General features: G+C 37.3%; 1 protein-coding gene across 1 annotated transcript; it reads right to left on the bottom strand.

Moving 5' to 3' along the window:
* Positions 1-317: 317 nt before the first annotated feature.
* On the bottom strand, positions 318-24,477 carry LOC127752433 (protein OPAQUE1-like). The gene is made up of 38 exons (XM_052277775.1): positions 24,153-24,477; positions 23,846-23,989; positions 18,892-19,037; positions 18,665-18,821; positions 18,298-18,356; positions 17,786-17,942; positions 16,942-17,091; positions 16,709-16,845; positions 15,926-16,072; positions 15,757-15,858; positions 15,251-15,308; positions 15,063-15,164; positions 14,298-14,335; positions 14,098-14,224; positions 13,826-13,999; positions 12,817-12,948; positions 12,620-12,729; positions 11,389-11,449; positions 10,768-10,945; positions 10,038-10,243; positions 9,028-9,147; positions 8,287-8,385; positions 7,868-8,089; positions 7,400-7,518; positions 7,102-7,192; positions 6,965-7,009; positions 6,806-6,889; positions 3,784-3,954; positions 3,556-3,705; positions 2,926-3,102; positions 2,669-2,806; positions 1,846-1,916; positions 1,656-1,755; positions 1,528-1,584; positions 1,371-1,427; positions 1,180-1,260; positions 1,009-1,091; positions 318-913 (listed from the first exon to the last, which is right to left on the bottom strand). The coding sequence occupies exons 1-38, from the start codon at positions 24,279-24,281 to the stop codon at positions 772-774; spliced, it is 4,521 nt and encodes a 1,506-aa protein (XP_052133735.1). The 5' UTR covers positions 24,282-24,477; the 3' UTR covers positions 318-771.
* Positions 24,478-26,250: the final 1,773 nt, after the last annotated feature.

Consider the following 26,250-nt stretch of genomic DNA (forward strand, 5'->3'; position numbering starts at 1 on the left):
TTGTGGGCTCTCCATCTACAATAGTCAATCGAAAACCCGTTGGTTTTTATCCGACTCTTGAACGTGTGACCCACATCAACGCGTTTACGCTGCCGATATTTGTGACCTTCCTAGTTTGTCTAAGACAACCATCTCATAAAAAAGAAGTTTCTCTGACACAATTTGGGCTTAATGTGACTATCATCATCTGTAATTTTGTCATCTTTCTCTAGTCTAAACTTTGAATCCTTGTCAGACCTACCAAACGAATGCCATGTCCATGTCAAGGATAAAGTGCACGATAATATATAGACAGCAGGTAACCAAGTCAATTGCACTGTTTTGGTATCATGCTTTCTGAGAGACAGACAAGAAAACACTACAAAAACGATCCATTCCAACTGGAATTGGGATGAAGACGTACAGGTCAACGAGTCAAACATGTAAAGTCTTCAGTTTACAAATTAGTCCTTGATTGCAGCAACTAAACAATAATTGAACACTTACAATAATGATTTGTTAGTAACTAGAGAAGTTAAGAACTTGCGCATGAGTATGGATTGGTACGAAAAATGTCACCATGTTAAAGACTTCACATTTTTATCCTTAGATTCTGCAATTTTAGGTTTGTGCTAGGCATGGCAACAAAGCAATGCGCCATTTTAAGTGGATCACCGAGTCATACTGAGAAAAATCTAGGCAAACCACATGATGATTACTGACTTAAAATTCCTCTCTAAGTAAGCAATTGGATCATCCTTATCGCCTATCAGATAACACGCCTAGGCAAATTCATCTTAGCGGGTACGTTGTCTGAAGGTGCTGCATCAGGAACTGAGCAGAGTGTACATGACGAAGTGATGAGGGCATCTCGATGTTTGACATGTCTATGTCCGGTACTTCCTCTGCTATCTCCTCTGTCGTGAAAGGAATGCTGCAATTTGCAGAGGTTAGCTAGGAAGGATGATGAATGTACAGGTCAGATAAACGTATGCAATCAAAGCTCATGGACATTTTGGGGGCACTAACCTCAAGTCGTCATCCAAGAGAAATGAATTTGACACTGGATTTTGTGCATCGCTGCTCACCATGTCCCTCATTTTGGCAACAACCTGCAATTAAAGAAATCCACAAGTTAGCCGAAAGAAAGAACATGGCCATAGATCACAGTTCACAGCTCAAGAGGAGATGAGAACATGCCTCGGCTGATACACTGTGGGTACCATATTTGTCATCCCAGTACATCGTACATAGACGATATATCTGCCTCACACTTAACGCCTGACAGATATCCGTAAAACAAAATAAGTGCGCCGTGTGAGGAAAATAAATTCTATGTGAAGTATAAATTGTATAGTAGAGAAAATTCTGCTATTGTAGGTTGTCTATACCGGACAAATATTTTTCTTAATCTGCTCAAGAGTCCTTTTGCTTTTCTGTGCAATAATCTGCAATTTCCAGTAAATATTATTAACAGAAGGTAAGGTGGCGTGGTAATAATTAATGGCAACCTCTAGCTACGTAAACATGATATATACTAGATATTACCAGAAATTCAACCGCCTCTCTGATGTACTTTAGCTCATCCCAAGCTGCACCTGCATGCTACAAAGTAGAAAAGATTAGATGCTATATTCATCATCAGCAACGAAACAAGAGCTACAGCTGCAACAAACCTCTTCTGTAGCATCCAGAATCCATTTCTCCAGTACACAGAGCCCAGTTTTCACATATTCTCCATTTGAAAATGTGCAACACTCCCGTCGTAGGAGCAAGCTTAGACATGAAAAGGAGGAAACTAAATCAATATTTTATTGACCAGCAGCCTTACTGAAATAGTAGTTGGCATGCATTAATCAGACTGACCTATTGAACAATTGTACATTTATGAAGGAGAAAACTTGAGTTACTAGCTTGCGAATGAAAAAAGAAGGCACCTGAACAATGGAACATTGATATATAAGATTTTTAAGGGCTCTAATGTCATAAAGACAAACAACTACAAGGACCCCACCAAAAATTACTAAAAACTAGGAACAATGGACAGAAGTAAAATAAGCTGATAAGGGCATGTTTTATAAAAGAGGTGAATGTTGCATCTAATCTTAACCATATCATCAACTAATAAATGTAGAGGTAACATGTACAATATATCACATCTATACTAATTCTAATACACTAGCCCCAATGTTTGTTTGCCCAATCTACTCTTCCTCTCTCTCCTTTTGTCTTGAATTTTGTGTAGTGGTTGCCTCTTGCATAAGAGGTGGCTCCTTATCTCTCTCATCTCATCTCTCCTCCACCTCACTATTTAAGCTTATGTGGTACCTAGTAGATTGTGCTTTGATGCCCATAGTACTTGCCATAAGTAGAAACAAAGAATTTCACCAGAGCATCCTCCAGCTGTTGTACCAGTGAATGGCATAACATACCAAACTACATAACATGATTCCGAAAAACTGAATGGTCTGGGTAGTATATAAAAAACATATATGACCCCATTATCATTCACCTAAAACTAGTCATCAAATGCAAGGGCACACTTCTACAGAAAGGATAAGAGAGTTCAGAGGTACATCTGCATGACTTTTCTACAGATAAAATGCTAGTTAATCAGGATGGAATTTGATTTAAAAAAATGTACTGCGTATTTGGAGTAAGAACATCAAACGGTGCATGAAAAACTCACAAAGTTTTTATGCAGCCTGTCCATCAATGAGTCCAAAAATTTTATAATCCGATCCCAGTGAGCACTTATTGGTTGCTGCAAGGTCACATCAGGCGATCTCGACCTCCTTCCACTGCCTCCTCGAGCAAGTTTTGGTGCCTTTATTTTATCAGTGTCATACAACAGTTGAACTTAGTTTTGAATATGAATAGGTTGAATGTACATATGCCATCAATGACTTTGCTAAAGAAAATATTAGCTAAAAAAATGCTTATTACTTGAATGCAGAGGCTCAAAAGAGGTGATATCTCTTTCTTAAGATTGTCACGGATTAAGCCAAATATCTTCTCCAAGGAAGCAGTTAGTTGTTGCTTAAACAACATAGCTGGGTATTTAGCATCTATATGCGACATGCTATTCCGTTGTCCAAAAGCTTTCAAAGGTGGTCTGAGAGCCTGTAAAAAAAGTTTAGACATGATAAACAATAATTTCAGATATATGGGTAGCAATTTATCTGGTAAATAAATTTTCTTTTTAGAAATACCAGTTCCATGTATTCCGGAAACCATCTGGTTTCAACTATCTTGTCTTTACATTTTTCTTATTTAACATGCTATTGTATTTCCGTAATTTTATAGTTTTATATATACTTTTATACGAGGATTAAATGCCTCATAGTTACTATTGGTCAGAATTAATTTAATGGGTAAACAGCTACCTGCTAGCCACTCAATGAGCTCTGATATATAACAGCAGGGACAGATATATATTTTGGAAAAATACTTGCGCAATACAGGAAATAATGCAGTTGCGAAAATTTGTTTTAGATAATGAAAATCTTATCATGAACAACGGAAAATATGTATAAACTGAAAAGCTGATAATTAAGCTTGAGGGTTGGAACTGACATCATTTGCCTTTTCACATAAGTGAGGATCTGAAGAAGATCTAGAAGGCGCCGCGATGAATCCTTTTGACCGTAAGTTTCTTTGCAACAGACATAAAAGGGCAGATGCATTGGCTAGCCAGTAAGGCAGAATATCATTCTCATTTTCTGTCTGAAGAACAAAACGTTAAGGCCAGTAAACCATGGTCATGTAATGTAAGCAGTTAAGGGTATAAAATAGGATGCCAACCTTCAGAACTGTATTGATGTTCTGAATTATGAAGTCGAAAATAGTTGTTCTTTCAGCCTCGAATACTCCCCAATGGAGAAGACATTTGTAAATGACACATGCAGCGACTGGTTTTCCCTTCTTGAATCCCATATCATCCTTGATGCACCGCTGTAGAAGTTCATGGTACTCCTGAAAGGAATCACTCAACGTGATTACCGACTTGGTACAAAAATAATCCATCGCTGAAGCTACACAGAAGTTGTATATAATTTTCTGAAGATAAGAACACATGCTGTCAGTTTTCTTTAGGGAGAGAGAGTGTCATAGGCATTGGGCCGAGAGGCCAAGGCCCATGGACCTGATTCCTGGCGAGTGAACAGTACCACAGGTACTGTAGCATCAGGTTATGTGATAAGATAGGATTATGAGATAAGATAGATCGTATCAAGTTAGTTACTTCGGGTCAAAGTCCTACCATCTCTATATAGGGGATGGGACTGTATCTATCTATCTTCTATCTATTATCTTCTATCTATCTATCTATTATATACTAAAAGTCCATTAAACTTCTTACAAACGTTCCTAAACCGCCATGTGGCATCCTATAAACACTCCTAAGCCGCCACGTGGCACTAAAGAAAATCTTAAAAATAAAGCTAACCGTTAATTTTCATTAAATTTGGTGGACCCATTATTTGTAGCCATTAGATTTATCTTTGAAAAAAAATCGTCTTCTCATATCTGGGCCCACCTGGGCCTGTTGGCATGACGTACGTATATACGTACGTTTCTTACGTCTACTTCCCCTCTCAATTATGTCCCCCACTTTATTACCTATCTCTTTTCCTATTTTCACGCTTTTAGAAAAAACAAAAATGCTATTGTTAAACAATTAAACAAATATAACATCTAAATCATAAAACTAATATTTGATCCGCTCATTGACTATTTTACATTTAAAAACTCATATCCACTTTAATTCAACTTTGAGAAGAAATATGTCACATTAATTAAGGCTACATCATCCGACTTTTTCGCGTCACTTAAAAAATTATAGAATTATAAAAAATAGTGATATATATTTTATCACCGTACAAAACTTGATAAAAAAATAGATATAATAAAAGTAAAATGAACATGACATTGAGTAATATTAAAAAAATTAGACCCCCATTCTAACACAACAAAAAGTCAAAATAACATTATTAGATTTTTAGATTTGTAGTGTGCTACTTACAAAAAAATGATTTGTAGTGTTCATATTTTTAATATCAACTATGAATATATTGTAGGTATAGATGAGTTAAAAAAAGATAGATTTTAATAGATCATTAAAACTTTTATTTTATTTTTAGTTAATAAAGTAATAGCAGCTAAAACACTATAACTGATAAAAAATTATTATAATTATATGCATACGTACTCTCCCCTTCGGCTCTCTCTTCCTCTCTGTCTCTTATTCAATTCTTTGGTATTCTAAATTTTAACTCATTTATCAAAATAATTAATAATTAGAAAACTAAATAATTAAATTTTTTAAGTTATATCCGACCTACTTTTAGTTTACTTGAATTTCTTTTATTTATAATTAAATATATAATTCAAGATTTATATTACCCATATTTTATGTATTAAAATAAAAGTTTTCATTTGAACATATACACCAATCCTTTACAAGTAACTAAATACTCCCATCGTCCCAAAAATAGGCAATCTAGATAGAGATTTGACACCACCTAGGACTATGAATATAGACATATGGATGTAGCGTACTTGACCCATATAGACCCATATAGGGCTTACCTTATGGATCAATTGTATTTCACATTCAAATCTACGTATTAATTATACTTATAAACTATTAGTCACCAATCGCTGAGCCAAGATTATTGGCAAGGTCATTGTTTAAGAAATTGACTATCCAAGATCTGATAAACACCTATGCTATCAAGTTGTAAAGAAGGACGCAAACTGGCAATATTGATTATATGACATATCACCTCATAGCAGTTAATAAACACAAATAACTAAATTAGTTGTACAATCTCATGAAATAAAATAAGAATTGCATCCTAATGACTTTATTTAAATTAAAAAGTATAAGTATAAAACAGCATGAAAAATAAGAAATTGAAAAACCTCAATATAAGAATGCGATATTTCAAAAAACTTGACTATATGCACTATATCATATTAAATCAATCTACATAACAAAAATTGATTAAACATCCATATAGCACTTTTAAGTAACCATGTACCATGTCTTAAAAATTAGAAAACAATTCAACTTAACTTGATGGATTCATTATTTTCATCAACTAGATCTATTTTAATAAAACCTTAAGTCGAGACATGTCATGTTTTAAAAAATATAAAAACAACAAAATAAATTCTGAGATAAAACAAAACATCTTATGTCTTAAAAGATATAAAAACATCAAACGAAATTCTAAGATAAAACAAAACATCTTATAATACATTTTCGCTTAAATTATTTAGAATCCATCCTTATTTTTTAGCTACTAAAATAGATGAGAAACAATCAATGTTGAAACAGCTATAATTTTTCATAAGCTACACATCCGTTTACTTATATGTTTCGGTTAATATTTCACCTTTATAAGTTTCTCAAACACAGTCTATGATGCATGCCCACGCGAATGCGTGGGCTACCTTCCTAGTTCATTTAGAATTAAGCAATGAATATCAATTAGTCTAATCTCTTTCTCCAATGTTCCTCTCCCCAACCTAAGTCTACATTCCTTCTACAGGAGCCGACGCTGCCTGGCTATCTCCCGGCGGTGGTTATCCCATCATGGCCTCAGGTCGTGACAACATGCTTCAATATATAAGGGATGGGATTGTATTCATTTAGAATTAAGCAATAAATATCAATTAGTCCAATCTCTCCCTCCAATGTTCTTCTCCCCTACCTAAGTCTACATCCCTTTTCCAGGAGTCGACACCGACTACCTATCCTCCCGGCGGCGGTTGTCCCATCATGACCTCGGGACGTAACAGAGAGAAAAACAGAGTCTACCTCATGTCTTTCTGAGTTCATTCTTGATCTTCTTAACTCTGTCGGGTTGTGCGGGAGAGGCACGATCTTTACAGGTGAAGATTCCTGAAAGGAGATTTGTATAAGAGTAACTGAGATGACCCTACATCTTTAACGAGAGTTAGGTTTTGAGCATCTTACAATCAATGACTTTGGGCTGCATGGGGAAGACCCAATAGGATGGCTCTACCAACAAAAATAAATACCTTCATTAGTACTGTAGTTTTTGACTCAGAATATAGTATACCTCAATTGAATAGAATATAAGGTCCATGTACCATGGTGCGGCTATGCCTAGGAGATAAGCTTAAGGCCTTCTGCCTCAATAAATGGTTCTCATCTTCTAAATTTGAGATCTTATCCTCCAAGCTATCATAACAAAAAGTGAATTATTTAGTAAATGAGAGTTGTGCATGACAGTATGGTCAAAATAAGAAAAAAAATCCTTTTGTATACTCGTTGAGGAAAAACATGTAACTATCAGACTATAAAAAAATAACAGAACTTTTGCAAAATACCTCCTGCGAATAACACTGAAGCCTAGGATATATATACTATTGTAAGAGGGAAATTTACTTTTTCAAGTTGTCCCGAAGATGCAGATAATTTCTTTCCACGCCATGAAGCTTGTCCATATTATCATGGCTGCATTTTTGGGCTTTCAAGAGCTCTTGTTCCATTTCTGCATTCTTCCCCTGCATAAAATGTACGATTTAACGCCGTTAAAACTATCACATTTCAGTCAACATATGAAAGGGAAAAATAATAGTCCTGGAATTGTAAATAGGAATGCTTATGTTATATCATTGTTCAGCTAGCAGAGACAATGAGTTGAACACTAAATATATATACAATAATTAAATAACATCGTATTGAAATATTGATAAGTAAAATTCATAGGTCATGGGTCTGAAATTGTTGGGATCTAAAAGGAAAATTGTATATTCTTCAAAATTGGAAGTAGTGGACTGAAAATGTAACTAGAGCTCAAAACTTGAAACAAGGACATAAAATAAATTTAACTGTTCTAGGAGGTGGAAACACCTTTAGTAAAGTATTTTCCCTCTTTAGTTCTTCTATCTGAGCAAGATTGCTGTGAAGAAGTTCTTGATCCTTGATTGATAACTCTAACTGTTGTTGCATTGATGCAACTTCCTTGCAACCATTAATTTTTTCTTCATTGGCTGCCTCCAACTCACATTTTAATGATTCCACGATTTTGAGAAGCTTAGAGACTTCTAGCGCCTTCGACTCTTCTGCAGCTACCTGGACATACACATGACAATAAAATTGTCAATCATCAAAAAATAATAATTTGTAATAAGCAATCACCAATTGTGTTTTTTTTTTCTTGTCAAGCTACCAAATTTTTTTTTAAGAAAGAGGCTACCACATTTTTTCAGGAATCACCAAGTGTTAAGTGAGAATAAATTAACAAAAATATGTCTCACAAAGAAGCATACCCTCTGCCTCCTTTCTAGGGTGAATCGCAAAGTAAGATCTTCCAAGCTCCTCTCAAGTTTCCCTTTTGCTTCACGCAAAGCTCCAGTCTCATATGCAGCCTTGAAAATAAGTTCAGTCCTTGAAAAATTTTCCACTAGGCAATATGGACTAAGAGCACCAATGTAGAACATAGTTTTAACAGTATATGCTACATGTGAATAAATATTCTGGTGCATACTCTGAACCTTTTTTATAAAAAAGAGTCAACAAAAAGCATGAACAAACTGAAGCCAACTCATAAAGAAATCGAAAATCAGAAGTCAGGTCCAGCCAAGATCTATTATCTAGACAAACTTGCTCACAGCAACTATAGTAATTGTGGATATTCTAGCGACCCACTCACTGAAGATGCAGTTATGATTTTCCATCAGAAACCTTCATACTATTTAAATGCGAGCTTACCCATTATCAAAAGAAAAAATCGCCATACTAACCAATGAATCATAACCATAAGCATATTTACCAATGTGACAATTTTATGGATGTGTTTGCTTTGGTATGATAAGTGATGGTATTAATTAGCAAAACAGGTTTTGTTGATGAGTAACATTACTTAATGAGCCAATTATCAAAAAAAAATTGGGACATCTTATATGTGTAAGAAATTTAACAAGCTTCCAGATATCATTTGAAGTTGGGGTCTACTTCCAACCACATAACCAAAGGTTTATGTGAGATTAGATAACAATCAAAATTCATACTTGTTTAAGGTTCCGAAATGCCCTTTTAGCAAGCTTCTGTCTCCAACAACACTGGATCAGAATTGTTGCATGTCGGTATTGCCGATGGAAATCATAGAGCTTCTTCATTCTCCACAAGGCCTATGTGTTAAATGGGCAGGATTGTTAGTACACATCAAATACATAGACAAGCAATAGAGGAAGAGAGAACAATAGCATAATCATGGAGATCTTCAAAGGGGAAAGGGCAACATTCTCAATGCAATGAGAAACTTATGTAACCTGAAAGTTAAAATCAATCATCAAATGTTCAAAACCTTGGTTTATAAAGAGTTCAATAAACAAAGAAGAATTTTAATCCCAAAATTATTATTTGCAGAACTATTGAAATTCATTTATCTCAAAACTAAGTAATTTCAAGGCTTAATCATCAACGTACTTCCTGTTTCAAAGAAAAAAATAGAGCAGATAACATACAAGGTGTTGAAGCAGAAATAGAATGAACAATAATAAGAACTACAATAGATTTTCATGAATTTACAGTTGTAGCAAATGTGATCTAATGGTGTTTTGTACGACCTTTTCTTGTATTAATGTAATGATACACAGTTCCTCTGTGTGTTCGAGAGAAAACAAAGCAAATGTAATCTAACGGAAGATGAAGCTAATTTTCTCCTAGGTGTTAATATAAAGTTAAGATTAGACGGAAGATACTAAACTATGACAGTATTGACATGCTTTGTGCACCTGAGGTGGTGCACCTGAGGTGATTGTCATTCTTTTTTAGTGATATGGAAAAATACTGCACATGCAGTGTCCACAAAATTTTGAAGGCTTCAGAAACTTAGAAACCGAGCATAGTTGTTTATACTCACTGAACATCAATTAATTGTGAATGATATTTCCGTGCGTGCGAGAGAAACAGAGATAGGTTTTGAGTAGGTGAGTGTGCGAGAGAAACAGAAATAGGTTTTGAGTAGGTGAGTGTACTTTGATTCATCTGGTTAAACAGGCTCAAAGATCATGCTGACCTGGATAATGGTAGCAGCTTTATTATTCTTCAATTGCAGCAATTTCTGGATTGCTAGCATATAGCGAACACCGGACTGGATAACAAGAGCTGAAGAACGGAGATGCAAATATTCACACCGACAGAACCATCTCCGAGCATACTTTTCTACTGAAACAGCTGCTGCTATCTGTCTCTTAGCATCAAGCAAATTTCGTGCCAAACACCCTGCGAAACAACAGTTGAAGTCAAAGGCCATTATTTAAGCATCGTAGATGATTTTCATAGTGCACAAACCCTGTTAGTATGATTGAAAAAAGATCTGTCAGGATACTTCAAAGATTGGTTGATTAGGCATTTACATAAGAAAAAAGGAAATCGGTCTTTTTTGGAGAGGAAAAATGTTTTAAATATGGTTCTGTAAGACTTCTAATTAAGGAATTTATTATGTGATGGAACCCTAATATTTACTCCACAGGAAACAACATTGGAAGCCCAAGAAATGTTTGTCAAAATATTCAAGTTGCCTCAGGGAAACATAAGGCATCATGTGAATTTGATTTATGGACGACTGACCATATAAGTGTAAAGGAAATCACTAGTCACCAACTCCACAAAATTTTCATGAAGAAGGTAAGTGGTTATGACATAAGAAAAGGTTATGACATAAGAAAACACATCAGTGAAAAAATCAAGGGAAACAGAAGATTCCGTATATCATTTTTTTTCTCGAACCGTGTATCATATTTTACCTCGGCAATATGCTTGGAGAGAAACAGAAGCTTTCTTAGTAGAATGAAACTCCTTGCAAGCAACAAAGGTTCGAAAGCGACCCTGAACTATCCTAGCAGCCTTTTCCAGAATCTCGGTACGTTTGGAGTCCAAAACAGCAATCTGGCCAGCCCTGAGAAAAACTTTTGTTCTGCCAAGCTGAAGAATATAGTCAGTCTTGCAAAAAGGTCGATTACAAATTCAATACTGATAACTATATTAAATTATCTATATGCAGCGCATGAAACAATCGCCTCTTCGACTGTTATGACTGGTTCTGCCAGTGATGTACATTATAAGAGCAATGTACTTGATGGTTTTTAAACTTCATAATCAGTTCCAACTAATGATTTGAGCATTAAAGTCACATACATATAACTCTAAATCCTTAAATTCTTCAATAAAAGCCAAAACTAAAACAGGCAAAGCAATAATAAAATAATGAAAAAATAATAGCTGCCTCAGAATGGTAGCTGGAAGACTGATTAGTTCAATATGAATGCTCAGAGGATACTCAACCAAAGCAAAGTTAAGGCAAAAAGGAACTTATCCGCAAATGAAATTTCCATATTAAAAGCCTCAATAAAATTAGGATACTGTACTTGAAAGTTCTCAAGATGTAATTGCCTTAGTATTTTTTCTGTCAGCGATTTCTCATCAAACCTGTAACAGGTAAAAACAACATTGTGTTCATCAACCTATAATAAAGCACAAACAAATCTTCCCACGAGCCCAGACATAATTAAAGTATGGGACACCTCTTGTGCAGGTAGAGCAAAAGGTTACAGCACATTGCATATATATGTGGTTGCATGCCACAATATTTGTGCCAAAAGTGCGGCAAGCCATTGCATATGACAGGAGGCACAGGGGCCAAAGAATATTTTGCCCACCACATCCATTGTCTAATTAAACACTAGACACAAAAATCAAGTACTTGAATGTGGCTAAGGTTTGCAAGAATACAAGCTAAGGGAGTTTAATTAGAATAACATCTTTTTCTATGCATGATGTGAAGTCAGCTTTGTTAAGCCACCTGGAGAGACATTGCATAGACTTTCTCATAAAAATGGAGTTACTAAGCATTGTTCCTATAAAAAAAATTACAGCAGAACTAAGTACAGGCATCAGCATGCAAGGGCAACTGACAACTCACCTTTTCAGCCTAGAAGGACTAAATATGCAACATATAAATCTTGTTTAGACTAATTCCACAAAAAGAACTGCCTCCAGATAGATTCCCCAACAAAAACATTTTGATTTCTCATATTTTCTGAATATCTAGCATGAATGTATGAAACTGGATGTGCAAGTCAACAGCTCTCATGTAACAATCAAGATCAAAGTGCAACATATTGTACATATAGGCAAAAGGCTTAATAAATGAGGGTTGCAGACATTATGAGCCACAAAAAATGCATATACCGTTTAGCATAAACAAAAGCTTCCATCTAACTGTCACTAACATACTAGCCATAAAGTTAGCACAATATCACAACGATCTTGAATTCTAGTAGCATGCCACATATAAGTCACGTAACTTCCCTAACCATGATGCTCATCCAAATACCTAAATTTAGGTATGCAACATAAACAGAGTAGATATGTAAACTGAATAATGCAATCAATTTCTCCCTGATGAAAGATCACTATCTGGTTTTTGCTCCTTCATTTATAACTGGGATGTTGAAATGATTTGGCTACATCTAGTGCCCTCAATTCCGGGAATTTCATGTAATCGTTGCAAAGAAAGCAAATTACACTATGCGATAAGATGGGAAGTGTCAAGAAGTTCAGAAGTACTCTTCAGTCTTAAGAAAGCCAGTAAATTACCTTTCATCCATATGTTCTGGAAGAAGAAGTCCAAAGCGATCAATGAATTCGGTATATGTCCTCCTTGTTGGATAACCAGCAAGACTTATTCTAATAGCCTCAAGCACACCCTAGAAAAAAAAATCCAAGGAAGTAACTAAATTGAATCGTAAACCATGACATAGTAGTACATGTGAGTAAAGTTTAATGGTACTAACCCCACTACGTAGTTGCTGTAGTACACTTCCATTCTCGAATTTCTGAGGATAGTTCATAGAATTTGGTTTTACACAACGAATGTAGTGAGGTTCTGTTGAGCTGAGTGTTTCCATAAGCGCTTGGAGTTGTTGCTGTGAAGATTAGACAACTGACCACATCATAAGTAAACCAAATAAAATGAAATTGGTAACATGGATAGTCTGGAAGGAAAGGAATGCACGTGTGTTTGATGGACGAGCTACTTCAGCGGTTCACCTTCGTGCCACAATTGTCGACGAATGGGAAACATGGAAGGCTGCTGGGCTGCTGAGCGCAATCGCTGGCGGTTAATTTGCTGAGGTTTTAGCAGCTGTGCTTGTTTGTTGTCTTTATTGTTGTGAAGTTTTTTCTGTAACCTAAGCCTTTTCTGGTTTAGGGGCTGCTGTAAAACTCTCTCCTTCTTAATGCAAAACTTGGCCAGTTATCTTTGCCGGCCCGGCGAAAAAAAAATAAAATGAAATTCGCAGATAAATATATATCTATTAATTTAAAACATTCAATGATCTAAGTGTCAGTTCCACTTGAGCACACATGTGCATTAATGCACACACAAAGAAATGTTGCCATAAAAAAATATTTCCTGGATTACAGAATTTGAAAAGGAATATTTGTTTTGAAATATGATTTCTTTTGTGTTTTTTTTTCAATACTGGCCCTTTATTAATCACCTTATTACCATGAAAGTTAGAGAATAATCATGAGTGTGTTAGAAAATTAAACTTTTCAAATTATGATGTGAATAAATTATACAAGAATTTTGAAGTGGATTATCTATATTTGGCCAAAGATGTAAATAAATATATGATAAAGTCAAGGACAAAGAACCATAAGGAATGATAACAAGATATAAGGCCATCACTTGTCCTGTTATGATGTTGATCACTAATAGACAGAAAGGAACAAATTGAAAATAACAACAAATTTAAGTAATCAAGTTAGAGTAGAAAAACCATAAAGTGGAAAATGTACCTTAAACCGAGAAGCTATAGAAGAAAACTTATAAGATGATTTTGATGGGTCATCTTGTTGCAAAGCAAAGAGCCCAGAAAGGAATGAGCATTTGGAAGAACAAAGAAGATTCTGATGCTCCAAATTTACATAATCTCGGTTCTTCTCCAAAAATAACTCAGTTTGGTATATCACCTGGAACAATATGGAAGTCAATCCCACATGTTCTAACCCATTCAAAAGCAATGGAACTCCAAGCATGTCTTACAAGAAATGCTGGTCATGGAACATGCCTTTCCAGCAAAATGCGAGAGGGCAAAATCTGTCTTTGAGAGCTTTGGCTTTTCCAGACGCGGATGAGCTTTAAAATTCTGAAATAGCTTCATTGCAAAGGTCTCATGTGTTGATTTTCCAAGCATGCTGTGTAACAAGACTACAAAGAAATCAAAATGTAGAACTCATAAGTGCACAATATTTAAAGTGGGCATCTCACCATGCTTCATCCAGAAGTGAAACAATCCCAATTGGTTTCTGCACAGTAGAACAGCATTAGCACAACCAAATTATTCAAACAGAAATAAACAGGATATAAGCAACAAAGATTTTCTGCAAATTTGATGAGAGAACAAAATCAGAGTACAATTAAATATGCACTTCATAGACACATGAAATATTAGTTGAGAATATGTTTAGGGTTAGTTTATATGGATAAAAGTAACTGCTGTCATTTGTTGTAGATACGATGGTATTCTTGTTGTTACAGCATTAGAAACAAATTGAGGGAAGATCACATCAACAAAGAAACATAAATAGGGCATGGTACTGCATTCCACAACCACACAGCTACATACACAGTAAAACTGAAATATCGTATATATTTTCCAACCTTCTTTTCAAAGTTTAGTTCAATGAAGAGTATAATTGTATAAAGAACAAAGTGTTAATATAGTCATAATTATGGGTCATAAAAAATATTAGAGAAATTGTTGTGCAATCAAATACATGAAATGAGTGTAGTGTGCATAAGGTCAACTTCAATGCTCTGTTGCAGTTACTAGATCATTCAGTACATCAATGATGTTGCAAGATTATAAACAAGTTATTTTACGTCTGGCATGTGTTGTCATCAATATAGGTATTATCGAACCATTAAATAACTCTAGAATGTAATCAAGTTGATAATGGCATATCAAATTATCACTTCTGCAAAGCAACATATTTGACAGACATGTCACACATGTCTGTCAAATGTTTATACCTTTTCAATGAGATCCAATATGTCTTGATTATCAACGAATTCAATGTAGCTCCAATTGATTTCTTCTGTTTTGTATTCCTCTTGCTCCATCTTGAAAACATGCTGAATAGGGAGACAAAATAGTTCAAATCATGTGTGCGCGCGCACACACACATGAGAGAGAGAGAGAGAGAGAGGTCATAGCATACCTTATTAAAGTGCTGTTGAAGTTTTTCATTCGCAAAGTTGATGCACAGCTGCTCAAAGCTACATAGAAGAAAGGTCATCAGCGGTTCCACAAAGACAATAAATAGAAAATAAAAACATTATCAACAAATACAATTTTTACCAATAATACTAAATCTACAAAGAGCCAATAAAATGGACCAATAAGATGTGTCCTATTTCATAATATTAATCAAGGTTCCATTAGAATTCCTCTAACAATTTATCCTCACATTACAGTTTTGTTTTGTACACTGCTTATTTAGTAGTTCAATTTGGCTCTGCTCGTGTTGGTAGATAATATTATAAAAAAGTGTGCCATATATGCTTGCACATGGTATTATTTTGAATCCCGCAGATCTTTAAGGAAAGGAAAATGAATACAAATATAAAACTTCAAAATCAGTTTAATCTGCCTCAAGTCTAGTTGGCACAAATATGAGTATAACACATAACTTTGTTAGCTTCAAAGAATTAATTAAAAGCTGACCTATTATATTTAAAACACTCAAAACCATAGATATCTAATACCCCAATTAGTGCCCTCGACTCCATGTCTTGTCCAATGGACATATTAATATTGTCAACAAGCCTGCAATAAGAAAGATATAAGCATCATTCAAAATTCTAAAACAGGATATGACAAGAGAAGGATATACCAATCAAACAATTGAGCATATACAGTCTTTGCCAAAGCATCACGACTAATTGCAGCAGCAGAACTGTCAACTGCCTTGACGATGTTTCCTTCAGGAGTTTTAATTGTGCGATAGCATAGAGTTGAAAGCAAAAGGCTTCCATCAACCCTACAAAAAAATCAATTAATACAATGGTTCCTGTACATCGCATCTTTTGTTGGTAATGTCTAATTCTCAATAGATTTGTAGGCAATCCTCATGAAAAATTATTAAAATCAAGCTGCTAAAACTTTAAGCATGACTATCCATTACTGTACAGATGAGTCAAGCAGTGAATAGGGAAGCAATACTGTACATACAGAGTTGGAGCTTTAACACTATTTGTAGATCCATGGGCAAATATTGGTAAGGAACTACTTATCAGAATTGGTCAAATGCACAAGAAATTTTTGATGAACACAATAAAACAAATGATAACTATGAAGAAAACAGAAGTTTCAGGTATTTCTTCATCTTCTTGAACTATGGCGACGATTACTGAAACAGACCAATTAAGATTGCTACTTGTAGAAAAGGTCATCTTTTGTGAGGGTAACTGGACTGATTCTTGGAATCTTGGCTATTCTAGGAAAATACAGGTTATGATTCAAAGAGGCCATGGTCAGGAAACGTCTTTTAGCAGGTTATCAAATGGTATATCAAAAGCTATTAAGAACTGAAGGAACAAATACTACACAAGTTGGCCTAAGAATGGGCATCATCGGTCGGTCCAGAAGACAGAATAGATCTGATCAAAACACTCACATGAGCAAATCAGCAGCCATTTGGAGATGGAATTTAGACTTTTCATCCTTGATAGCAGATGAATCAAACTCTTTCCCAGGAGAAAATTCAATATTTCCTAGATGAAGGATAGCAGCAACAGTTCGGAATATGGCTTCCTGTTAATGCAAGCAAGCTGTGAGTCCAAGGTATTTGTTAAAAAAAAAGAACTAATTGAACTTTCTTGGCCAAGTAGGAATAAGATTAATAATAACCTGGTGAGAAAAACTTATACCAACAATATCCATTGCTCTCCGTGTTTTCAAATATTCCTCTGCTTCATTGACACCTTCTAACTCATATGTATGGCTTTGATTTAGGTAGTTAAAGTTCCTAGGGTGAGCAAGTTTGTATTTATCTGCATCCTGGAGACAAATATTCACAAATCATAAGCCATCATTTATGAGATAACTCTCCAGCGTGATATATTACAGGTGGAGATGAGGACTGATACAAGAAAGGCTTGTGCTGGAAGAATGTTAAACTGAATAGAAGATTCTATTACTTCTGAAAGGAACAGCATAGTCTCAATCTTTCTAACTGATGGTAATACCAAACTTCACTGAAGTGTGGACACAGAATGATTATGTAGAACAAACCATTCTCATGCTATCACTATGCGGTTTACAACATATACTGATCAGGAGATAATCCAGGGAATTTTATTTACAGTATTGCATCCAAAGTTTACAGAGTGTAATATGGTTTTAGGAACTACTGAGATTAAAATGGCAGCATTACCACATTATTTTCAAGTGATTCATCAACCATAGTTTTATTTCGTAATTTGTTTTGACTTTTGAGTTTGCCATCAATGTCCTTTCTCATTCCCCTTAAGAGGTTTAGATGAACTATGATGGTATAATCATCAGCGTACAACACTAATAACGTGCAGGAAACATTGGCAATTAAAAAAGAACAAAACTGCTATGGAAAATTCTGGCATTTCATTGTACTGGTATGGAATTTGTAGAACAACATTTGCAGCTTCATATTATGGGCAACATTAATACAGTATATAAAAAAACACCAAAATAAACTCCAAGTGTATAAACAAACCTGCTCAGATGCACAAAGTTGATAAAAACAGTGGTAATTCCTTTCAGACTCAGATATCTGTACAACACGAGACCTTTCCAGAAGATAAGTTCGAACTGCAGCTCCCGATATTCTACCTGATTTGTCAAATTGAATCTCAACAAATTTCCCAAAGCGACTGCGATCAAATCAAATAAATAAATAAGGATAACATGAGGGTATACACAACGAAATAGTACAGAACCAAGTGGCACAATGCCAATCTGCAAGTCTACAACCCTTCCCCTCATCCCTTTGGATATGATACAACAGAAAGCTTTCTCCCTGTGAAGTTTAGTGATAAGCACTCTTATATTTCTTCATTCTGTTTTACTGGGGGATAATACATCTGTATTGATTGCACTTTTCCCAACTAAGAACTAATGTTATCTCAGTTTTCCAAGCCAAACAAGAGGGTACATATATTTAGTTGTGGTGCACACCTCAGTCAAACAAATTTGTTAACAATGGGAAAATTCTTAAATAAAGCTCACCTGGAGTTATCATTCCTCACCGTCCGTGCATTACCAAATGCCTCCAACAGTGGATTTGACTGCAGTAGAATAACAAAAAAACAGATGGAAATGTAATAACTGGTTTAGAACAAAAATACAGATGGAAACTAGTTTTGATAAACCACCTATAGCCTGGTTGGCTGGCTCTGCTTTTCAGAAATTTAAATTAGTTCATCCCCACCCCACTTTTGACACCTTATTGCATTCTAAAAGGTGTATCAGTATCACTGATTCTAAGACATGTTCCAGAGTTCAAAAGTTTTAACTACACAAAAGCGCTTAGTTTTCCAAAACCCTGCTATATTGTCTCCAGAATTGCTTTTCATGACAGATCTGAAATACTTACTTCTAGAACTTGTTGCTCCACAGATCTTATATCACCTGTTGAACGGCCCCCAACAAAAGTAAGATATCGCATAATAAGCTTTGTGGTCTCTGTTTTTCCAGCACCACTTTCTCCACTGACTAATATGGACTGGCTGCGGTCCTCACTAACCATAGCTCTACAAAATGGAGACAGTGTTACTCCATACTCTATAGCATAAATTCCCAATGCAGGCTTTCCATGTATACCTGTATGATGCATCTGTAACAGCGAAAACATGTGGACTCAATTCACCAAACTGCACGCCTTTGTACTGCTCCATCATGTGCATATCATAAAGATGAGGTAGCTTCGCAAAGGGGTTTACTGCGATTAAAATACGCCCCGTGTATGTCTACCAAATAACAAAGAATCATCAGTATAATTATCCAGTGGCGGAGCCAGGGCCTGGCTACCACGGGCAATGGCCCGGGCTCCGCCTGTCACATGCAGCTATGCATCCATAGATTAACACTTAATTAGCTTGCTAATTACATTGCTTAGTTCACTGCTAGGCCATATGAAGCAACACCACATCAACAGATGTGCTTAACACAAAGTTATAAAGCAATTGCTCATGTTAAAATGATATATGTACTATATAGACTTGTATATTCTTCATTTGTTTGTTAGGTTTGCCCGAGCTCATAAAATTTTTTGAATCCACCACTGTAATTATCCAAAGTAGAATATAACAAGTAACATAAACAAGATTCCACATCAGAAATTCCACTTATGTGATTGCAGGCATCAATCTGGTTTCAACAGGAGTAAGATGCCCATGCAATCCAAGAAACAATTTCAATATGTTATTCACTAGAGTAAAAACCATGGAATCAAGTGTGCCACAACACAACCTACACAGAAGCAGGTAAGGCACACCATAACAATTAGAACTGTGATGGTCTCTACTCATTCTTTGCTGTTTGCACCCACATATAAATTATAACACGATTAGCCAGATCAATAAAGGAACAATATAGACTGCGAGGGCGACGATATATTGTGGATGATGTGGACCCTTTTATGTCAAGTGATGACGAGGGCGACGATATAGACAGCACCCTACTCGCTCACTTAGTAAAAGATATTTCGGAGATTGATATGGATGATGTGGACCAATGTAACAAAATTTGTGACTTGTTGGTTTCCACTAGAAAATCTAAATCATCTTCAAAAAGGAAATCGTGGAAGTCTCGTCCCAAAAATCCAAAAAACTCTAAAATGGTTTCCTCGTGAAGGGTATTTTTTGGAATAGTAGAGGTCTTACAGACTTGGCTAAATATAGGTATGTGGCAGAGATTGTTAAAAGAAAAAAGCTAGACTTTATTGCGTTGCTTGAGACAAGAAAGGGTGAAATGTCAAAGACAAATTTAGATCACCTCTCTGGAGGTGCTGATTTTGTCTGGCATTGTCTCCCGCCTAAGGGAAGATAAAAAGGTATACTTCTTGGAATTAATGCGACTGTCTTGGATCTATCTTTAATTGTTGAAGGGGAATTTTTTGTTAAATTTCATCTCAACAATAGGGAGGATAATTTTAAATGGATTTTGATGGCTGTGTATGGCCCGGCCCAAGATGGATTTAAATCCAGTTTCTTGGCGGAGCTAGTTCGTACATGCCAACAAAATCATCTACCCACTCTAATAGGGCGGGATTTCAACATTCTAAGAAGTAGTGCGGAAAAAAAACAATGACCGATTTGACGCTCGTTGGCCTTTTCTTTTCAATGTTGTGATTGATAGCTTTGACTTAAGAGAAATCGCTCTAACGGGTAGGCAATTCACTTGGGCAAACTCGTTTCCTACGCCGACGTATGAGAAGCTAGATAGGATTCTCACTTCCACAGATTGGGAATCTAAATACCCCCTGGTTTCGGTCCATGCACTAGATAGAGGGGTGTCAGATTACACGCCTCTATTGCTTGACACAGGGGAAGCGGCCTTCGCTGGAAACCTTAAGCAGTTCAAGTTGGAACTCAGCTGGTTTCTGCAAGACAATTTTCATGAACGTGTTACCGAAGTTTGGAATAGGCCAGTCAAGGGCCAGAATGCAGTCCAAAGATGGAATAATAAGACGAGCGCTTTACGCCGAGGTTGGTTAGCTCATACCAATGGAATTTTTAAATAGGAAAAAGCCCATTTACAACAGACCATTGACTCACTAGACATCGCTGCAGAGGTTCGTCTCCTTTCGGATCAAGAAAGAAATCTTCTTGATCAATCGTGGGATAATCTTGCAAGCCTACTTCACCAAGAGGAAATTAAATGGTACCAATGCTCAAAAGTGTCGGATGTACTCCTAGGGGACATTAATACGAAGTATTTTAACATGATTTCCAACGGCAAACATAGGAAGAAGAGGATCTTCTTTCTAGACCAAGATGAAGGAAAAATTGAGGGGGTTGATGCTTTGAAAACGTACATTATGAATTTTTACAAAAAAAACTCTTTTGACCACCTGAGGAAAATTCGGTTTCGCTTGATGAGAGCATAACTGATGATATGGCTCAAGTTACACAAGCTGAAAATGACTTTCTTACTGCCCCTTTCTCAGAAAAAGAAATAACGGAAGCAATCTTTGCAATGGAGCATAATAAAGCTCCTGGTACAGATGGTTTCCCAGTTGAATTCTACCAAAAATTTTGGGAAGTCATCAAGCAAGATTTGCTGAATTTATTTAATGAATTCCATGCTGGCGGTCTTCCAATTTTTGAGCTAAATTTTGGTGTGATTACTCTTATTCCGAAAGTTGAAGAAGCAAATCGAATCCAACAGTATAGACCTATATGTTTGTTGAATGTCAGTTATAAATTATTCACTAAGGTCGCCACAAACCGAATTAGCTCGATGCAGACCATTTAGTGAATCCAACCCAAACTGCCTTCATGCGTGGGCGAAATATCCTAGATGGAGTCGTCATCATACATGAAGCACTACATGAGTTACACAGGAAAAAGTTGAACAGGGTGATATTCAAAATTGACTTTGAAAAGGCCTATGACAAGGTCAAATGGCCCTTTTTGCTACAAACTCTACGGATGAAAGGCTTTTTGCCCAAGTGGATTTCTTGGATCGAATCTTTCATATCTGGGGGAAGCGTGGCGGTTAAAGTCAATGATGATGTCGGGCCTTTTTTCCAAACTAAAAAAGGCCTTCGGCAAGGAGATCCTCTCTCTGCAATCCTTTTCAACTTTCTTGCTGACATGCTAGCCACCTTGATAAATAGGGCCAAAGCACAAGGGCAAGTAGATGGTCTTGTACCGCGTTTGATTAATGGGGGGCTATCCATATTACAATATGCCGATGACACGGTGCTTTTTATGAATCATGACCTACAAAAAGCTCAAAATATGATGTTTGTGCTTCTTGCTTTTGAGCAATTGTTAGACTTGAAGATTAACTTTCATAAAAGCGAACTGTATTGCTTTGGTGAAGCACTTGAATATAGAGATCAATATAACCAACTCTTCGGTTGGCAGGTGGGCAACTTCCCTTTCCAATATCTTGGCATCCCGATCCATTACAGGAAGTTAAGAAATGCGGAATGGAGAGAAGTGGTTGAAAGATTTGAAAAGAAATTGAGTAGTTGGAAAGGAAAACTTCTCTCGTTGGGAGGGCGGCTTACTCTGATCAACTCAGTACTCAGCAGTCTCCCAATGTATATGATGTCTTTCCTTGCAATACCTAGCGGGGTACGTAAGAAACTTGACTACTTTCAATCTAGGTTCTATTGGCAAGGGGATGGACATAAGAAAAAATATCGGCTCGCTAAGTGGGACATTATTCGTCGTCCCAAAGATCAAGGTGGGCTTGGAATTCACGATCTAGAGGTAAAGAACATAGTTTTACTTAGCAAGCGGCTATACAAATTGCTCACCACAGACGGAATGTGGCAACAGATGCTACGTAATAAATATTTGGGAACACAACCTTTTGGAAAGCGGGAGATTCTCATTTTTGGACTAGTCTTATGAAAGTCAAACAAGATTTTCTTAGGTTTGGGTCCTTTCGTATTAGAGACGGCTCTCAAATAAGATTTTGGGAGGATAAATGGTTGGGTAATGCCTCGTTAAGAGATCAATTTCCTTGTCTCTATAACATTGTTAGGCACAAACATTCGACTATCTCACAAATCTTTCAAAACAATCCTCCAAGCTTTTCATGGAGACGAGATTTAACCGGAGCAAAATTAGCTGCTTGGCATAATTTATGGCCTCGCATAGCTGATTTGGTTTTGACACAAGAGCAAGATGAATTTCGCTGGAATCTCACTCCTAATGGGGTCTTTTCAGTCAATTCTCTTTATTTAGCTCTTGTCCATACGGGTATCCCAAATATCAATAGACGCATTTGGAAGATTAAGGTACCGCTCAAAGTGAAGATTTTTCTATGGTACCTACGACGGGGCGTAACTCTAACCAAGGATAACCTAGTTAAGCGAAAGTGGAAAGGTAGCAAGAAATGTTGCTTCTGTCATAAGAACGAAACCATTCAACATTTGCTCTTCCAATGTCATCTTACTCGCTTGGTTTGGTCTGTTATTCATTTGGCCTATAACTTACAACCTCCTCAAAATATGACTCATATGTTTGGGCGTTGGTTTACATGTGTTCCTAAAGACATGAGAAATCTAGTTTTGATGGGCGCAACAGCTCTTTGTTGGTCTATTTGGCTAAGCAGAAATGGGGTTATTTTTTATAACAAGATGGAGTCTTCTCCTTTGCAGGTTATTACTTTAGTCACCCGGTGGCTTCGCACCTAGGCTATCCTCCACAAACCGGGTCTTCAGGATACTATTGTGGTGGTATCGTGACGTTTGGACCAAGTGGCACAGGAGTTTTTTACCCAGGAGCATGGTTGGCAATCTAGTCTACGGATTGATAGCCACTAATATTTCTGTTTTGTGAGAGGGGTCTTCATAAGTCTTTCTTTGTGTGTGGCTATGTGAATTTTATGCAGAGGCTGGGAGTGGGCTCAGTTGAAATGTATCATCTTGGTGTATTTGACTGAGTTTTTAATGAAGCTTCCATTATTGAAAAAATAAAGGAACAATATCCTTGTCCCACACACACAAACACGCACGCATGCTACTGATACAGAGGATTACTAAGACGTGATGATGGTTTTCATGCAAAGTGAGAGTATAAAGGGCAATACTTACATAGATTTCATTGAACCCATACCGCCGAGCGAGATTGCAGAGCACCCCAGGCTCGTGGAGGTAGACCAGCTTGGTCATGTCGTCGACGCCCCCGAGGTCGGCCTCCGTGTCCCTCGGCAGGACTTTCTTCCCATCGACCACAGCCTGACAACAACAACAACAACAACAATAACAATACCAGAAACCACACAGCCCCGGCCAGACATATCATCAAACACATAGACTGCACACGGCCGCGGCTCGCCGCTCACGCCGATCAGAGCAAGCATGCATGCAGGGGCACGCTCCAGGCCAATGTTTTAGCTACCTTGGCGCCGCCGGCGAGGGTGACAGTAACGGAGGACGGCGAGGAGGAGGCGGGGGATGCGACCACGGCCTCGGCCCACGCATGGTCCGGGTGCTCCACCCACACAGCGGTGCCGGGGCGGAAGAGCATCGCGGCGGGCCGCGGCGGCGGCGAGGAGGAGGAGGAGGAGCCACGACGTGGTGGTGGTGGTGGCGCGAATGGGTGGTAGAATGGAGATGCTCATTTGGAGGGAGGAGCGCTGGAGCGGTGGAGATGGAGGGAAGGGGGCAAGGAGCAACGGAAATGGCGGGAGGGAGGAATCGCACTGCAACGCAACGCGTGGCGATCTGCCCGACCGTTGAGGATTGGAGTCCTTGCAATTTCGCAGGCGCATTTTTTAAGAAAAAAAATTAAAATGCATGGAGGGTTATTAAATTTGTTTTTCACTTTACTTTTAAAATATCATAAAATCTAAACCGATAAGCCTCTCGGTTAAGTGTTAACCAACGACCATCCAATTATGAAAAGAAGTACTACCACATGTGCATGCCCATGCTTTTTTTCCTCTTAGACATGCATGTCTTTTTCTTACTTTTTATAAAGTTTTCTTTTAAATTACTTATCCGATCTACCATCCGATTACACTATTGTGTTCGTTACAATTAAATCTTTACAACAAGATCTTACATGATTATATTTGCAAGATCTTGTTATAAAGATTTAATTCTTACGAACACAACGGTATAATCGGATCGTAGATCGGATGAGTAGTTTAAGAGAAAATTGTATTTGAAATATAGGTGGACAGTGTCTCTCATAGATGAAGTGGTAGCTGGTTTGTCTAAATCAGCTACCATTAGCTGTGTAGTCACGTCCTTAAAATATACATTTAACTTATTAATATGACTACTAACTATTCACGCGAGATATCTTGTACACATAGTATATATGTCATTAAGGATTGAAAAGGTTGCATCTAAAAATATGCGGAGAACTCCCTATGGCGAAAGTGTTATCATCCCCTAAGGGGACATCCCCCTACAGGCATCACCGTTGGATCATTCACGGAGATTCGAGTTGTATTGTCCAATCTGTCCTGCTTTAATGGAATACCGGGATTGGTATTTCTGGTATACATGGAATGCTATAGTGTGTACTGTATGGTGTGGTACAGTCCCTGGACCACCTCGAACGCAGCGGGCTCGTGCCGTGCCATGTAGCAGAGTATAGAAAAGCACCCCACTCCTAATGCCCAGCTCAGAAGCATCCCTTCACTCTCCATTAGGGGCAAAAATTTCTCCACTCCATTCGGAGAAATGGAGAGTTCATCCACCTTCATGGAGCTTTTGTCCAGTATATTGCATGCCCTAGATTCGATTTCCATCACCCGTAGGTGCTCGATGCCTCTCATTCTACCGATATTGCCATCAGGTGCCCTTTTTTATTTCCTTTAATCTTGTTATGTTCTTCCTCTTTAGACCTATCCTCGCCATTCAGGCTACCGGGAGATATGTCGGTGAGCTTGGATCCTTCACGGATCTTGGGAGAGGCCTCGAGGAAGAATGCAGGGAACACCACACTTCAGCCATGGGACTAAAGTCCGGTCGCCGGAGCCGTCTAGAGGATAATGGGCGCTGGAGGAAGAATGGGGTGACACCATGGATTTGGAGGAGGGATGAAGAGATAGAATGATACTAGCAGCTCACTTTGAGCAGGATCAATAATACTCCCGCGGCAGCAGCAGTTGTACTTCACATTATGACTATGTACTAGTGTAGAGTACACTTGACACCCACCTTGAAATGATCCTATCGAAAATACGGTGCACTCAGAAAAGAAACTAAAGAATTGAATACAACGGGATACACAGTTTGGTAACTTTTGGGCACGAATCTTAACGGGCATCGGACGTCATGCACCACAGGGGACGAAAATCATGTTTCGTCCCTATGCATTGTGATTAAATCAACTCATACCAATTCGTAAAAATGAAAAAAAATTGACTCATACCATATGCAATAAGTAGATCCCGGAATCAGCACACGGCACATTCGCAAGAGGCAATCATCAAGGCTAAGATACGGATAAATTATCTGCATATTTACATCCTTGCCGGAGA

This window comes from Oryza glaberrima, chromosome 10, assembly GCF_000147395.1.
Source record: "Oryza glaberrima chromosome 10, OglaRS2, whole genome shotgun sequence".
NCBI lineage: Eukaryota > Viridiplantae > Streptophyta > Magnoliopsida > Poales > Poaceae > Oryza > Oryza glaberrima.